The sequence below is a fragment of the Pelecanus crispus genome, chromosome W (genome assembly GCF_030463565.1).
Source record: "Pelecanus crispus isolate bPelCri1 chromosome W, bPelCri1.pri, whole genome shotgun sequence".
Taxonomy (NCBI): domain Eukaryota; kingdom Metazoa; phylum Chordata; class Aves; order Pelecaniformes; family Pelecanidae; genus Pelecanus; species Pelecanus crispus.
Genome location: NC_134675.1, coordinates 13978507 through 13996602, shown reverse-complemented (window position 1 = coordinate 13996602; position 18096 = coordinate 13978507). Strand labels below are relative to the sequence as shown.

Genomic DNA, 18096 nt, shown 5'->3' with positions numbered 1-18096 from the left:
TCTTTCTCTTCTATTGAGCACTGGTGAGGCCACATCTGGAGTGTTGTGCCCAGCTTTTGTCTCCCCACTACACAACAGACACAGACATACTGGAGCAAGCCCAGCAGAGGGCGACCAAAATGGACAGAGGGCTGGAGCACATGACATATGAGGAGAGTTTGAGGGAACTGGACTTGTTCAGCCTGGAGAAGAGAAGGCTCAGGAGACCTTATTTGGTTTTTTTAACTACCTAATGGGCCAGACTCTTCTTGGAAACATTCAGCACAAGGACAAGTGGCAATGGTCACAAGTTGGAAAGTGAGAAATTCTGATTAGAAAGATAAAGAAAAAATTTTCCCATGAGTGTGGTCAAACACTAGAACAGGAACCCAGAGAGGTTGTGGGATCTCCATCCTTGGAGATATTCAAAACTCAACTAGACAAGGTCCTGAGTGACCTGCCCTGAGCAGGAGGTTGTATTAGTGACCTCCAGGGGTCCTTTCCAACTTATATGATTTTATGACTAAAAAATCAATAGGTTATTTTCATCTCAGAAGGACAGGAGGATGAGCTCACAGGTAAGAAACACGAACATCCACTTAGCATCTTTATCAGGGGCCTGTCAGAGCAGCTAGAACTGTCACCAACAGACTTCTGTCAAAAAGTCTGATGCTTCAAGTCAGACATGCTTTGTTTTGAAAACAGGGGGACAGAAATGAAAGAAGTGCTCCACTAAGTAACAGTGCATATGCAACTTATAAATCCTTTTAATCCCATGACTCTTAATTGTTCTATCAAATACAGTGGCTCTAATTGGCAGAAATTTGAAATGCAATAAAAATTTCAGTAATGAGATTTTCCTGGTAGAATGTCAGACAAAATTTTCAGATCTATGTTTCAAGCTCAAATAAATGCTACATAGAAGGCTACTGTGAATATGACATTTGGGAGAACAGAAGGTCAAAATAGAAACAATCTTCATAACATTCTAAATTTTTAGGTCTTTAATTAGAAGTCTTTTTTTAAATGCAGATAAAGAACTCTTCATTCATTTAATGTAAATATAACCTTACAACTCACATGTAACAATAACTTGATTTTTGTTATGGTTTTAACCCAGCAGGTTTAAGTATCAAATGTCCCCCCAGCCTGCCTTCAATTTTCATTTTTGGTTATGTTTTTGTGGGTTTGGGGGGAAGGGTGAAAGGGGAAGGAGGCTCAAAATCACAAAGGAGGGCAGGGGTGTGGGTAGAGTGAGATGCCTGGAAATTAAAATAGTGGTCTTTTAAATCAGTGTTGAATTTTACATTCTGAGATGCACAAACTGGTTAAGACACATATACAAGCCAAACAAAATACTTCACACAACTCAAGAGTCCTGAAAAGTTAACTAAAATTGTGCTAAATTTATGAATGTCACACAGTCCTTTAGGAGTTTCAGTGAAACAATTCAGTGAGCAAAGTTCCTTCTCAGTGCATGAGAGAGTGGCACAATCTGACCCTCAGGGTATGACTGGCTTTTATTAATGCCTTGAAACCAAATACTATGGAAACAAGCTGTATGTCTTATATAAACCTTGGGTGGCTACATACAGAATTAAAGCTGTAGGACTGAGGATTAAAACTGAGAATGCAGAAATCAGGATTCTTCAGTGGCCAGTATTTCTTCTTTGCAGAGTTAAAAACACAAACCACAACAACAATAGACACTTAATAAGTCCTCTTATCTAGGATGCATCTCAAAAAACCATATTATATAGTGCTCAAAAAAAAAGTATAAAACCCCTTTCTATTGCAAACCTTTTCTGGCAGTTGAGACTCAACCTCTTTTTTCAGTCTCCTTAGCAAAAAGGGCCGGAGCACTTTGTGGAGACGACGGATGATCAGGATAGTCTCTTCCTCATTTAAGTCCACCTACAAAAGTTTATAAAGGTCACAACAAGGCAACTCAGTGTGTTATATAATGTCTTTGTGATTAGGTAAAAGATTATTTCTCATTATGTTTGCAGTAATTACTTGTTATGTTACAACTAAATTGACTCAGAGTCCAGAAAGAGACACTTTAATGAAGACTTTTAAAGCTGTAATAAAGGTGGCTTTTAAGTATGCTAATTCTCTGAGCACAAAGGAGAGTTCAAAGACTATTCCTGTAACATGACCTCCATTTTTTTTCCATCCTAATGGTTTGTTTCTAACGAACTTTAAGCAAACTGTTGCAGTACCCTTTCTCCAGTCATGGCAAATGGAGCATTGAACCACTGTTCAAAGGTGCTGCAGCTCTTGAAAATGGTAGGGAGGAGGAAGTTGAGAAGAGCCCAGAGTTCAGGCAATTTGTTCTGAAGTGGAGTCCCAGTCAACAGTATCCTCCTAGGGGCCACATAATGAGTGTTCAAGACCTGAGTCAGCTTGCAGTGATGGTTCTTCATTCGATGGCCTTCATCTACTATCATGTATTTCCATCGAATCTGCAAGAAGAAGAAAAGCTGGTAAAGAAAAAGCAGGTCAGATATCATCAGAATTAGAACCTACCTTCCAGTAGGTTTAAAACAGGAACGTTTCAAAACTGAAACATCAGTCATTCTTGCTGAATAACTGAAAACCCAAATCTGACATTATCCAAGCATTAGTGGCCTCCCAAGCAACAAGTGGAGAAACAAATACTAGGTAAGCTAAATCTGTAAATAAGCTTGCATCAGCAAACAGCTGAATCCCCTCATTTCTTGGGAGGAGTTCAGGAGACTGGCACCATAAGGTCAGAATTTGTCTTACTGGGGAAGAAAAAGAACACGAGAAATCCAAATGAAACTGTCAGAAAGAAGAAACTAGACAGGATGCAAAGGCATTTTCAGACAAAATAACTGTATTCTCTCAAAAGATAGTAACCCTGAACTTTGCTTTGATTCAGTTAATCCCTTTCTTCTAACCCCAAAATGTAGCAACATAATTAAGGACATCTCAGTCACTGCATCTTCTGAAATAAAAATTTAATGCAGTCAGAGCAGATGTTGAAAGAAAACTGACACAGTTTTTATTACTTTCTGTGCGAAGACATGGATAGCTAACCTATACCCCATAGGATGAGTTTGATGGGACACTGCTTGAACCTCAGCACATCAGGGATTCAGGCAGTTCTACAGTTCGGTCCTTTCAGACACTTCATGTCAGCTGTTTAAGGGTTTTTTTGTTGTTGTTTTTGCTTTTTAAAAAGCAAATACTGCCTCACAACCTACTTCATTACAGATGTGAAGCTTTCGGTGCCTCTTGCTGCTTTATATGCTTGCTGAGGCCCTCAGTGACCAGAAAGAAGTGGGCCAGATAACCAGTAGACAAGCATGTGTCACGTAACCAAAAATATAACCACCCCCCGCAACAGATGTTGGGCATATACCCAAATCCTAGACCATGTGACCAGAGGCTTCATGTAAGTCAGGTCACATGCCAAGAATAGAATAGAATAGAATAGAATAGAATAGAATAGAATAGAATAGAATAGTTCAGTTGGAAGGGACCTACAACGATCACCTAGTCCAACTGCCTAACCACTTCAGGGCTGACCAAAACTTAAAGCATATTATTAAGGGCATTGTCCAAATGCCTCTTAAACACTGACAGGCATGGGGCATCAACCACCTGTCTAGGAAGCCTGTTCCAGTGTTTGACCACCCTCTCGGTAAGGAAATGTTTCCTAATATCAAGTCTGAACTTCCCCTGACACAGCTTGGAACCATTCCCACACGTCCTATCACAGGATACCAGGGAGAAGAGATCAGCACCTTCCTCTCCTCTTCCCCTCCTCAGGAAGCTGTAGAGAGCAATGAGGTCTCCCCTCAGCCTCCTTCTCTCCAAACTAGACAAACCCAGAGTCCTTAGCTGCTCCTCATAGGACATGCCTTCCAGCCCTTTCGCTAGATGTGTTGCCCTCCTCTGGATGCATTTGAGTACCTTAACATCCTTCTTAAATTGTGGGGCCCAGAACTGCACACAGTACTCAAGGTGAGGCCACACCAATGCTGAATACAGTGGGATAATCACCTCTTTTGACTGGCTGGTTATACTGTGTTTAATGCACCCTAGAATGTGGTTTGCCCTCTTGGCTGCCAGGGCACACTGCTGACTCCTGTTTAGCCTGCTGTCAACCAGCACCCTCAGATCCCTAAATCCAAGGGCATGCCAGTCATAAACCAGAGGATACCTCTGTTTGTAGTTATGTGCAACATTTGAGTCATGTGATGAGGTACACAGCAACATAACAAGACTATGATGTACTGATCACATGACCAGTAAAGTCTCAGTTTGTAGTCCTCAAGTGCTTTCATCAGATGCTACATAGCCCCATTGCACAGACGATATTGGTGCCACACTGCTGTTCCCTGCTCTTATCTTTTACTAATGGTGGGCAAAAACTAGAGGGATAGAAAAACTGTGCAGAGTAAAACTGTTTTCAACCATTCAGAATTATGCTAAGATCATGTACTGTCTATGTTCCAGAGAGGACAAATGAGACATTGTCCTGGTTTCAGCTGGGATAGAGTTAATTTTCTTCCTAGTAGCAGGCATAGTGCTGTGTTTTGGATTTAGTAGGAGAAGAATGTTGATAACACACTGATGTTTTTAGTTGTTGCTAAGTACTGCTTATGCTAGTCAGGGACTTTTCAGCTTCCCATGCTCTGCCAGGTGCACAAGAAACTGGGAGGGGACACAGCCAGGACAGCTGACCCAAACTGGCCAAAGGGCTATTCCATACCATATGACGTCATGCTCAGTATATAAACTGGGGGGAGTTGGCCGGGGGGCAGCAATCGCTCCTTGGGGACTGGCTGGGCATCGGTCAGCGGGTGGTGAGCAATTGCATTGTGCATCACTCGTTTTGTATATTCTTTTATCATTGTTATTATTATTATTTTCTCTTCCTCTGCTGTCCTATTACACTGCCTTTATCTCAACCCACGGGTTTTACTTTTTTTTTTTTTCCAATTCTCTCCCCCATCCCACCGGCGGTGGGTGGAGGGTGAGTGAGCAACTATGTGGTGCTTAGTTGCCAACTGGGGTTAAACCACGACAGACATCTAAATATATAATAGGATAAAAGGAAGAAAATAGGATCACAAGGTTTCACAGTATGGTAAAACATACCTACCTGGTCGGGTTTGTGTGTATTTTACAAAATACTCTTACACTACCATACAGTTTTCAAAACAGTTAATTACGTCTGAGGCACCAATATCCACAGATCAGTTTGTGAGCTTTTAAAAACTGAGTCTTATGTAATAAAGCATCTGGATATGAAATTCATTATATAGGTGGTTACGTGGGAAAAACACACCATGCAGCTGGAGAGGTTGTAATAACAGCGAGCTTCAGCTCAGAAACAGAACTAGAAAAATAGAGTCAGGATGACAGATTAGGATAAATGCTATCAGGCAGTGGAAAGGAAAATCACACTTTTCTAAAGACAGGTAAGTCTACAGTACTGACAAAATTCCAGAGCAATAATATTATTCTCTGAATTATATCCAGGAAAATCCTGCTGTTTTCAGGAGGGAGAGATCCAATTGTCAACAGGGGAATGAAAAGGTAGATGAAATGGTTAATTTTTAGCAAGACAAAACAGCAATCCAGGACTATAAATCAAAACCAGGTGTTTTGTGCTATGCACCAAATAAGATGATGTCTTTAAGTGTTAGCTGTTAAGAGATGACAGACATACCTTACCTTAGCAAGAATGTGTTTGTCCTTTATTATGTACTCATAAGTAGTTAAAAGAACATTAAATTTTCCACTTCGAAGCTGAGGAACAAGTGAGCGACGCATGGCAGGTGTTCCCTAAAAGAGAGACAAAGGATGAAGAAAACAGATATACCTATATTTCTATGCAGTACAGTCATGAATTAGCAGAGAAAGAGCCAATATATGACCTTGTAATCCTGCAAAATCATACCAAATATATTGATATATTCCATACTCCTTCAAGAGTGGTTTCCCTAACCATCTGCTGGACTGTAAAGCTCTGTTTATTTGGGAATGGAAGCATGCAGCCGGCAGTCTAGTCTCCTTACTAATTGCTTGACTTTATAGGAACTGCAGTAGCCAAACAACAAAATATTCATCTGTATAAAAAATGTGCAGTATTTATCATTTGTATTGCTCTCAGCAAATCATTGCAATATGGTATTTAACAATTTTATTCTGCATTTGGCTAACCGAAAGCAATTACAGTTAATCACAGTAATCTTGGGATGATTAACTTTCACTGCTTAGTACATAATGTACATGACAAAACTTTTCAAACACAGTTTACAAATCAATGTAGGGACTGAGGAAAAAACACGTTTTATTCTTTCAGCTTGATGTTCATATAAAAAAATAAATCAAACCTTGTAAGATATTTTCACCACAGAAGGAGCCCATTTGTCAAATTCGTATGTCCAGTTGGATAAAGTTCTAAATACAAGATTAATAGGTAAAAAATAACATATTTCATTATTTGTTAAAAAAAAAAAGTTAAACTTCATAATTATGCCATCTGTTTCCCACTGAATGCTGGATTCTAAACATACTTCTTACACCCCCTATAATAAACAGTATATTTAAAAAGAAGCACATAATATATTGTATCAGGATATATGTATCTTTATTTGAGGGGAGGAAATAGAAATAAAGTGGGGAAAATGTCTCTTCCCTTATATTCAGGGGTCCCTTTCAGACCAATTCAGCAAAGTATTTGAAGTATACCTTTGTGTTTTGACACGTATTAAGGGGAAGATATACCTACACAGAAAGACTTATGTGTCACTGTAAGCTGATCACCTCTCATAAATTGAGCCTGCAACTTTTCAGATATAGCCATATGAAGTCTACAGTAAAATACATCTGTATTCAGCTGCAATAATAAACTATTGCCACTAGGCAGATTTGGTTTTGCACTGTGTGGTTTCAGCTTTATGTTCACAATAAATAGTCTTTAAAATGGGTAAAAGTGTGTTTGCCAGTATGATATGGGAACAGAAGATAACCTGTTTGTGAAGTCATTGGACATGCCAAGTCAGCACCAACCTGGTCTAGTGTGCATCTTATGGTGGGAGAAGAGAAGGAAGAAAGAGTTTTAAAATAACTAAAGTCACTCAAGTTTCAGCTTCTCTCTTCTAGAAACTTTAAAAGTTTCCTAGAATGGGGAAAACTAAAGGCATGTAATATATAAAAAAAAAGTACCATTCCTCTCTCGTGGCTAATGTGAGGAGTAAGTAACAGTGAAGTAGGACATACCATATAGCATGCCAGCAGAGTGAACAGCAAAATTAGTGAAACAAAGTGCTTTTATCAGCCATCTGGTCACCTTTCCAATGCTAGACAATCAGTTAGGAAGAAATAATCACAGGCTAAATTCAGAGTACATGCTCAGTGCAATTCCAAGATGTGCCTCATCTTGTCATTGTGTGAAAAAAAAGTACATGTTGCTAAGAAACCAAACTACAATACACAGAACAGCAGAATGAGTTTACTTACGAAAGGGGAACAATAATGAGATAGGGGCCATTGAGTCTTTTGTGTTCCATCAGATAAGTGATGAGTGCAATAGTCTGTATGGTTTTTCCTAGTCCCATTTCATCAGCTAAAATTCCATTCAAATTGTTATTATAGAGTGAAACCATCCATTCCAGGCCCTGGAGCTGAAATGAATAATCATTTCAATTATTTGAAATCCACAGAGGTAGGCAGTACTAATATTACAGAAGCGAGGTTCTTCTCTTACTACTTAGATGCTGTTTTTCCTTCCACAGTACTATGTGCATGCAGTTCCCAATATGTCTTGGAAAAGGTGATATGACTTACACCTATATGAAAGTCATCACTGCTATTTAGGGCCAGTATGGCCCATGCTACAAAGTCATATTTTATACATACTGAAGTTTTTTTGTACTATAGGCAGACTAACACTGCCACCCATACTTCAGGTTTCTTAACACTGACCACTAAAAGATTCTATTCGTTACTTTAGACACCGTCAAATTTAAAACTTTTGGAGTAAAATTTCATGTCAGATCTCTGCCTCAACCAAAACTTTCTCAAAACCAAACCTATCAAGTCTCATGCACTAGCCATAAGATTCCCATTTGGTTCCACTTCACCCCCCCTGACTGTATCACTAGCATCTTGAAACTCTTGTAGTACACACCCATTTAGTGTTTGCTGTCCACAACTCCATGTGTCAGAAGAGGTCCGCTAACCAACTATGCCTGACATGTAGAATCCCAGAGCTGGGAAGAAGCAAACAACAGTGTAGTAAGCAGTATCTACCTAGCTGGGCTAGCTAGAAGGCACGCTCACTCTATCACATCCTAGCACGGTGACTACTTTCTTGTCACACAGCCTTCTATGCATGTACATATCACATTATCCCATACAAGTGTAATCTAGACACATTCACACTTCCGTGATCCAGATGTTCGATGAGTCTCATGCATGGGGAGAGAAGTAAATTAACAGGTCTGAGAAAGTTCAGCTAAGAAGTATGGGGAAAACATTGTATGTCAAAAGTAATACATTGTATCCATGAAAATTTATACAAAATAATACAGCCAATCTATCAGCTTCACACATATGCCGATTGATTTATATTTAGGTACTAAATTCTCTGAAGACTGTCTTTACTGAACTCAGGGAAACAACAGTCAAACAGAACTTTTTCTGCAATTGTCTCCCACTTACAAGTGGCTGCAGAACTGGTAATAGAGAAACTCTTTCCTGTGTCATCAATCACCCCTTCACTGACATGTACTGATGTGCAGAAGGAAGAGGCAGCCTAACTAAAATCAAGAATGAAGAACATGTGAAAAAGAAAAAAAAAAAAGAGAAGGAAAGTGGGGCAGGAAAAAATGGATAAGATCTAGAGGAAATTGAAGGGCATAAGAGTCAAAGGGAGAGTGATAGGACAAGAACCAAAACCAGGCCTCAACACGCCTGCTGTAAAGCTCTCTGGAAAAGTGTGCACCTTATCTGTAACACTAACAATCTGTATATAAAACAAATATTGTATAGAACAATTTTATCAATTTAATCACTAGAGATCCATGCTGAGGTGCTAAAAGCTCAAATTGTTAATTTTTTAAATATTAAAAGACGAAAAAGATTATTTAAAAAAATAATAAATTAAAATTAAAATAATGAGCAAAAATCCAAATACTGGGCTGATGGGAAGGAGAGCAAAACCAAAACACTATTGGTCTGCAATGAAAAGAGATGTTTACCAGTATATATAGAAAGTTGATGTTATTATTCAAGCAGTATGTATGAAATTTGATCTGGGGTAGAAGACTACATTCCCTTTCTCCATATGATCATCAGTTTCTAACCTAGTAGATAACTTGTGTTTCTGCATGCATTTTCAAACAGTTTGTCATTTTAAGTACTGTAATGAAATATCTAGGATAAGGCAAGTCTTAAACATTTTAACATGCTTTACTCAATGAAAAGTCTATTATATAGGAGCCTGGCCATTATTATGTAACTGTCAGCTGTAGAGCAGGGTATTATTTTGAATAAAAGGGTTTGGAACTACTTATGCTAACTCCAACTATATTTCTTACCTGATAATGTTTTAGTGTACCATTAATAAGAAGAGAAGACTGCTTCTCCACCCTCTCTATGATTGCATGAGCAACACTGTAGTAGGACTGAGACCCTCTAGCACTATATTGCATACTGTATTCATCATCCACATCTTGTTTGGCCGTCCTGGAAAGCAGACAAAGAATAAAGGTAAATTCCCACAAATACATATATTTTTCAGTACAGTTCACTTATTTATACAAGTGGTAAAGAGGCAGTAGAAATCCTCAATTGTGGGAAGTTCACCCTTAGAAGAATGCATGTTACTTACACAAGTACTACCAAGCAGTCATATCCCTTCTCCTGCATGTCACAGGCACTACAACAACCAGCCATTCATAGTAATCTAGAGCAAGCTAATTTTGAGAGCCCTGATAAGAAATCACCATTCAGGGGCAGAGGGTGGGAGGAGAGAAAAAGAAAAAAAGAAAAAAAAAGCAGAATCCAAAGCTCACTCAATGATTTGTTTAGCATCTTTCTCAGAAACTTCCTCGCTGTTAGGATCCAGAAGTATCTTCTCATCTGCTTCTAACCTACTTGATTCTTCTTCATCATCCTAGAGAAGATGGAAAAAGGACAGGAAAACGTTGTACTCTCCAATGCTACTCATTCGTAACTTTGGCTAACACTCACAATTTATTAGCAGTTTTCATTGAACAATGCTTTATACTGACAGGAACCTGAACCAAAAAGTTCAACTGACAGCTATCTTTATACACTGCAACAAAACAAAACAAAAAATGTACATAGATTAACTAACAGAAAGTCACAATACTTTAAGAAAAAATATTTTCCTCTTCAATGTTCTCATTTATAAAAATCTTACTCTACCTGTCCTGCTCATAGAGCAGACTGATATTATGCATATGTTTGTATCATATTCAAGATGCACGATACTGTAAGACAGCTTAAAAAACTGGCAAGAGCTCCTGCATTCATGCTGTTTTAAGCTTTTGGTTTATTACTTTTTTTAAAACAGATTATATTTTTAATCTTTATTTATAGTTTCCCTTCTAACTACAGTTGCAATGGATGAAAACTGGGTAAATTTTTCTGATTTTACTGGGGGCTTTCTAACAATGCTTGAACCATTTGAAGAAAAGGGTGTTGTGGAACAATTTAAATTCTTAACAGTTAAAGAGAGCAAAATACTGCTCTATAATATTGCATCTATCAAAGATGATATTAGCAGACAAATGAATGTACCTAACTATGCCTTATTACATTGGTCTTATTTCATCCCTACTGAAGAATTACCAAGGAAAAAAAACCCAAAATGACCCTGAAAGCTTCCAAATGCTGATGTGCAACTGTAAAAATGAAGGTGTGTTCTAGCAAATGATCCTAATAAACCTTTGCCATTTACTGACTCAAAACACCAGAGTCAGACTCACACCACAATCAATAAAATTTTTTTCTCATCCTCTCAATAGGCAATACTTCAATGTTAAGACTAAGAAAGCATTGCTTTCTGTAGAAAAGTATTACATAACGGATACAAGAGGCATCTAGAAGATAAAAGATGTTAACTTCATTCAGCACAAAGCCACTGCACGTCCTTTACAGAAGTGTATTTTAAAATAGGAACCTGCTTGCCTGTTCTGACATAATTATCTCATTACTTTTACTCTGATGATATAAGAGTAAAACAAGTTCTCTTTTCCCCTCATTCAGATTATCAGGTAGGCATTTACAGCACATATAAATGACATGCTATGCAATGAGCATCACTGCAAAAAGGATGTATTTTGCTGTTTGTATTATGTTTAAAACAATTAGACACTTGCTACTGCTTTTCTTCAAGCCTATGAAAAAAGGAACATACAGGAAAATAATGTGGGTTTTGCTCTACTGCACTACTAAAAATGAAATTTGAAGAAAAGCATACCTACCTCCTCCTCATATTCAGAGCCACTTTCTTCTTCACTGTCTGACCTGGGAGCAACTTCATACCTGTACAGAGAAGACAAAAGAATACAAATTAGAAATACAAAGGGAGGAATGGAATAGATTCAATACATTTCCTACTCGACTTAAAAGTAATAAATTAAAAGGCAAATGGAATAGATAAAAAAGACAGTTTCATCAAAAATAAAAACACAGTTGACACCCCCCCAATAATAAAAACACCCCATTGGTTTGCTAGCTACTTACCCAGGGTTCATTTCCAACCAAGCATCTAGCTGACTTGCTTTTGGTGCTTCTGGTCCAAGAAGAACTTTGCCTGTTTCAGTGTGAGTCACTTTGACTGGAAGGTCACTCATCTGACTGCTCTCATCTATGGGCTAAAAATTCAGATGAAATTTTATAAGATAACTGGTCTTCCTGTGTTTGCCACAGTTAATGAAGAGAGCTAACAGCAACTGCAAAGTTATGACTTTGAATAAGTGAATATGTTACTGAAGCCTCAGCTTCCCATACTACTAGCAAGTCAACACTAAGTCACATTATTTCTGTGTGTAACATATCTCTACATTTAATATCCACACATTCATCACAGTATTCCAAGTAAATGAATGAGAGCAGTTCCCTCAGCCGCTCCTCATAAGGCCTGTGCTCCAGACTCTTCACGAGCTTTGTTGCCCTTCTCTGAACACACTCCAGCACCTCAGTGTCTTTCTTGTATTGAGGGGCCCAAAACTGGACACAGTATTCCAGGTGCAGCCTCACCAGTGCCGAGTACAGGGGGACAATCATCTCCCTGCTCCTGCTGGCCACACCATTCCTGATACAAGCCAGGATGCTGTTGGCCTTCTTGGCCACTTGGGCACACTGCTGGCTCATGTTCAGCCGGCTGTCAACCAGCACCCTGTCGTGGTTTAGCCCCAGCCAGCAATTAAGCACCACGCAGCCGCTCGCTCACTCCCCTTACCCTGATGGGATGGGGGAGAGAATCGGAGGAGTAAGAGTGAGAAACACTCCTGGGTTGAGATAAGAACAGTTTAATAGTTGAAATAAAGTAAAATAGTAATGCTAATAGTAACAGTATAATAATGATAATAATAATAATAATAATAATAATAATATACAAAGCAAGTGATGCACAATGCAATTGCTCACCACCTGCAAACCGATACCCAGGCAGTTCCCGAGCAGCGATCGCTGCTCCCCGGACAACCACCCCAGTTTATATACTGAGCATGACATCATATGGTATGGAATAGCCCTTTGGTCAGTTTGGATCAAGTATTCTCACTGTGCCCCCTCCCAGCTTCTTGTGCACCTGGCAGAGCATGGGAAGCTGAAAAGTCCTTGACTAGCATAAGCAGTACTTAGCAACAACTAAAACATCAGTGTGTTATCAGCATTCTTCTCATCCTAAATCCAAAATACAGCACTATGCCTGCTACTAGGAAGAAAATTAACTCTGTCCCAGCCAAAACCAGGACACACCCCCAGGTCCTTTTTGGCCAGGCAGCTTTCCAGCCACTCTTCCCCAAGCCTGTAGCGTTGCATGGGGTTGTTGTGACCCAAGTGCAGGACCCGGCACTTGGCCTTGTTGAACCTCATACAGTTGGCCACGGCCCATCGGTCCAGCCTGTCCAGGTCCCTCTGCAGGGCCATCCTACCCTCCAGCAGATCGACACTCCCACCCAGTTTGGTGTCGTCTGCAAACTTACTGAGGGCGCACTCAATCCCCTCATCCAGATCATTGATAAAGATATTAAACAAGGCTGGCCCCAAAACAGAGCCCTGGGGAACACCACTCATGATCGGCCGCCCACTGGACTTAACACCGTTCACCACTACTCTCTGGGCTCGACCACCCAACCAGTTTTTTACCCAGCGAAGAGTACGCCCGTCCAAGCCATGAGCTGCCAGCTTCCCAAGGAGAATGCTGTGGGAGATGGTGTCAAAGGCTTTGCTGAAGTCCAGGTAGATGATGTCCACAGCCTTTTCTTCATCCACCAGGCGGGTCACCAGTTCATAGAAGGAGATCAGGGTGGTCAAGAAGGACCTGCCTTTCATAAACCCATGCTGACTGAATTGATGAATATTGTGGTCTCCGTGTGTGTTTCATGGGGACCTTAGCATGCACACTTGCTAACCTTGACCTTAGAGATTCCAAATGTGTAGGCACCTTTTGAACTAATTTCCCCACATCAGTTTCATTTTTGCACTCTCTCTGAGTGTATATGTGGATCTTAGTTACATGCAAAAGCCCTACAGAGTACTAACTGAACAAAGAGGTCAAATGTCTGGCATACACTTTAATCTTTTACCATCACTATAATTTATAACAAGCTCTGGGAAAATTAAACAAACCAACCAACCCCACAAACTAAAAAGGCTTGTAAAATTCATACCTCTCCATCAGGACCAAGACCAGATCCCATTCCTTCTGCATTTTCTTCTGCCTTCTACAACAAACAGAGGCAAAACTATTGTAATCAAGCTATTGAGCATAAAAAACATTTTATACGATGAAAGCAGTCTAGAGCATGAACAGTTTTTCACTTTGCGTTTTCATAGCCTGGGATGAATGCAAATAAAGATATTGATGGATGTAGGGGGGGTATGCATACAGGTACTACTGCACTCACAGCACTTAGCAGCATTAATGGGAAATCTACAACCCTCTTAGTTGCCTTGGTAAATCTGTGCCTGGTACATGGCTAGCCTACTGGATTTCTGGTCCAGGAGAAGCTACATCTTTACTTTGGAGGCACAGGCCATTTTCTCTGTTAAAAATATATTCTTAACAAAATGTACAGCTGTTTTGGAGATGGATAGAGGGGAATAAGGAATATTTTTCTATGCCAGTCATTTCAAAATTGTCCATTTATTATATATTGGCATTTATTACCACATGTAGAGCATTGCTTTTAAGCAATGCATATATTAACATTTCAAATGGTATATATTTTTGGTGTCCAAACTACACAAAGTTAAATTGTCAGTAATATTAGCTACAGCAGTCTGTTTATATACAAGCACATGAAACTTCTGAGACTCTGTTTCTTATAGCTGATAGTAAGATCATTCACATCATGAAAACTAGAGATGGAAATGGGCTATTAAGGCCATTTTACCCATCCTCTGGGACAGGAAAGGAATTTAGGGGTCACAAAAATGACAAATTATTACTTAATTATCACTTTTTCTTTTTTCCATAAATTTGCTCAGTTACCAACTAGTCTCTCTAACAGGGATAGAAATATTTAATAACATACAAAGTGGATTTTCAAAAGGCTTAAATTAAATGGTTACAATGTTGACAATGAACAATACTACTTGAAGAATACCCATTTACACAAAATACACCTATTAAAGTTCTCTTTCTCTGGCTATTTCTAATGGCCCTACAAACCAAATATGGAACTGAGTTTAGAATCTAGAGGTCTAAATAAGCAGTTCTATATGTTAGAATTGAATATACTAGCCTTTTCTGATATACTCTAGTTTGGACTCTCATAACTTATTCCTAATTTACATGGTTGGCCCATTTTTGCCTATAGGAAGTTTATCAGTAATTCAAATGTGTACAACCCACAGTTTCTAATCCCATCTTCTTCTTTCCATCTTTGGAATAATGTTAGTGTGGCAAAAATACAGCATTTCCTACAACAGACTTCAGAGAAATATGAATTCATTCAATGCTAAGAATTTGGCAATGCAGATTTCAGACACTCCGATCTCTGTAAGACAACTGGAGATCACTGCATTTACCAGTGTTAAAATGGGGTTTGAAGGGGAAGTGGGATAAAAGTGTTAGTTTTAGCTACTTGCCTTCTTTCTTCTCCTCCTCTTTTTCTTCTCTTTGGCTGCTTGTGCCTGTTTGTGCTCCCATACCAGATTGGTCAGATTAGCCACATACTCGTCTGTCTGCTGCAATAAATAGGCTAGGCGTCTATCTTTCTTTTGGTCAATCAACTTACGGTAGCCTTCTTCATCCTCAGCCTAGCAATACAGGACAAACATCATCCATGACAGAAATGTTCCTAAGAAGAACCCACAATTGCAGTCTCAAAGATGATGTGTTACTTCAAATATTTCCTACTCTTGCTGGGGCGGGGGGGGCATTCTACAACAGGACTGAGAACAGAAAAAAATTATACAACAGCACATCAGACCAGTTACAGTGCTGGGAAACTGAGGGAATTGATAAGACTCCTACAGAGAAGATTTTTCAAAAGCACGAAGTACAGTTATCCCCTACTCTCACAGAAAGATAATGGGACCCAGATGCCTAACTCTTATTTGGTCCTTTACCCAGTATAAGTAATAATCTTTATCTGTCAGGTGTTACCAAGAAATTTTCCTTAGGGCAGATTATGCTTCATCTATCTACTCTGGTGGTGTTTCATCTTCCTGTGGAGAGTCTGATGGTGGCCACTGTTAGAAACAGGATATCAGACCAGATCAGCCACATCTCTGAGTCAGTTCAGCAACTCTCATATCCCTACAGCACCACATAAATATGTTGTTAGGGTATAGCAGGAAATATTACTTGTGTATGCCAGAAAGATATAATGACATCTTTATGCATATCAGGAAATCTAAGACAAGCATCACAGAGCCCACTGAAGATCTTGGCCAAGATAACTCGGTGAATAAATTAATAATTGAAGAAATATACAGGGCCTTATAAAACCAAACAAAAATAAGAAATATTTTGAAGACCATTACTTTCAATAAAAATAGTACAGTTGTGAGATATGAACAAACTCCTGCCTTTCTGGAGACATACCAGAACTGCAGTAACCTGGTAAGAACTTGCAAGGTAAAATCCATTTTCAGCATTCAAGACAACAGAACTACAATGCTCAAAAAGTAAGCTTCTATGACTATTATAATTAAATATAGTATCATTTAACCTAGCCAAGGTATTTCCTCTATACATATTATCTTTTTCTTGAAGCATATCATGAATGTTCTTGCATGCAATTATATAAATGTTAAGGAACTTCACCATTGCTAATCCGAGTTATCTAAGGACAATCTGTGTAAGGAATTTAACACTATTATCTAAGATGCTTTGGTTAAAAAGTATGCTATCATACTTTTAAACATAGTCTATTTTCCTAGGCTAGCCCAAGTGTCTGAGAGGAGATTAAGTCTTTAGAAATTTCTAGTATATAGAAGATTAACTTCTGGCTACACTGAATTAAAAATCTGTAAAAATTGTAAGAACATATCACAAGTTGGACTAAATTTAAACAGGGGAAATAACTCCACTAACATAACATGCATAATTAGTGTCATTTTGTTTTGCTTTTCCATGAAAATTTAATTAAGCTTTTAGAAGGGAACAGGGTAAGTGCTTCTGACTGCAAAACCCAGTTGAAGATGCCTACTGAGTACTGTGTCTCTGATAGTAGATCTGAGTCACAAGCTTTGGGTAGGAGGTTTTAGGAGGAAGCACTGGATATTAGTGTTTTGTGACATTTCTGGACATACAAATCCATCTTGTATTTATTAGCTGTGGACTTCTTTACCATATATCATATATATTTCAGCGTGACATAAGCTCATTCACCTCAGAATCTAAAAAATATTTTTAAAATTAGACTTTTGTAAAGTCATCATATTTTTATCTGATAATTAACATTGTAACAGCTTGAACAGATAAACTGTTGGCAATTGTCTCTAATTATTGACAGTATAAAGAAGCTCTATAATGTAGATTGGTATGTAACCTTGAGAAAAGCCATAGGGCCCAAACATTTGTTCTCTTCTGCAAGCCCTTCAGTTACATTTCATATGTACTTTTAATCCTCATTGGTGATTTAAAACCAAACTGTTCAGTCCTTATGCTTGGTGGGCACTGATTTTGGACAAGGATTAAAGTTTTATTTCACATCACCTTAAATATTTGGGTTTTTATTAGCACTGTGTTTCAATGAAAACATGCTGATTCCCATTAACTTCTATGTTGTTGTTACAGTGTGTCATTCAATTGCTGACTGAGAATCTATGTTTTCTCAGTCACCTACTGTCTTGTAGGCTTCAACAGTCCAAAAAAAAGTATTAGAGTTACCCAGTGTCTGGTAGAAGTTTTTCAGAAGAAAATTAATCTAACTCTGGTTGCTAACACGCTTGTACATAAAAACTACTCTGTCTACATTTTAAGTTCTAAGACAGAGATATTTTAACTCTTGAAATGTAAGTAGTCCACTGATCAATTCCACAGCATTCTGAAGAGACATGCTTATATACAAAACCATTATATCCTGTTTTTAAAAAAGGTGCAACTGGTATTGTTCAGGTGCAAAGAAGAGAGAGAATAAGAAATAACAGCAGCAAGAACTATAGCTGACCGCCATTAGTTCCCAGGAAAAAAATGCATATATTTACTACTATTGGATATGTATGTGTGCAAATACAAAGTTTCTGAGTAATACCATAAAAAGTTAATCATAAGTAGTCTTCAAAACTATAATAGCTAGAAAGAATACACAGTATTTGTATAGTAAATAACTTGAATATCTCTGCAATGTTGTAAAAATGTTGACAGAGATTAAGTGATGTTATACAAAAATGGCTGTGATATGCATGAATGACAAGTTT

General features: G+C 38.5%; 1 protein-coding gene across 2 annotated transcripts in view; it reads right to left on the bottom strand.

Moving 5' to 3' along the window:
* The window catches only part of LOC142596537 (SWI/SNF-related matrix-associated actin-dependent regulator of chromatin subfamily A member 2-like), a 167443-nt gene that overhangs the window by 115420 nt on the left and 33927 nt on the right, over positions 1 to 18096 (bottom strand). For both annotated transcript variants that reach the window (XM_075725690.1, XM_075725692.1), the window contains 11 exons: positions 15316 to 15486; positions 13893 to 13946; positions 11740 to 11870; positions 11478 to 11538; positions 10041 to 10141; positions 9564 to 9711; positions 7483 to 7646; positions 6354 to 6420; positions 5692 to 5802; positions 2202 to 2444; positions 1780 to 1893 (listed from right to left, as the gene is read on the bottom strand). In XM_075725690.1, coding sequence (XP_075581805.1) covers positions 1780 to 1893; positions 2202 to 2444; positions 5692 to 5802; positions 6354 to 6420; positions 7483 to 7646; positions 9564 to 9711; positions 10041 to 10141; positions 11478 to 11538; positions 11740 to 11870; positions 13893 to 13946; positions 15316 to 15486 — 1365 coding nt within the window. The remainder of the gene's footprint in view (positions 1 to 1779; positions 1894 to 2201; positions 2445 to 5691; positions 5803 to 6353; positions 6421 to 7482; positions 7647 to 9563; positions 9712 to 10040; positions 10142 to 11477; positions 11539 to 11739; positions 11871 to 13892; positions 13947 to 15315; positions 15487 to 18096) is intronic.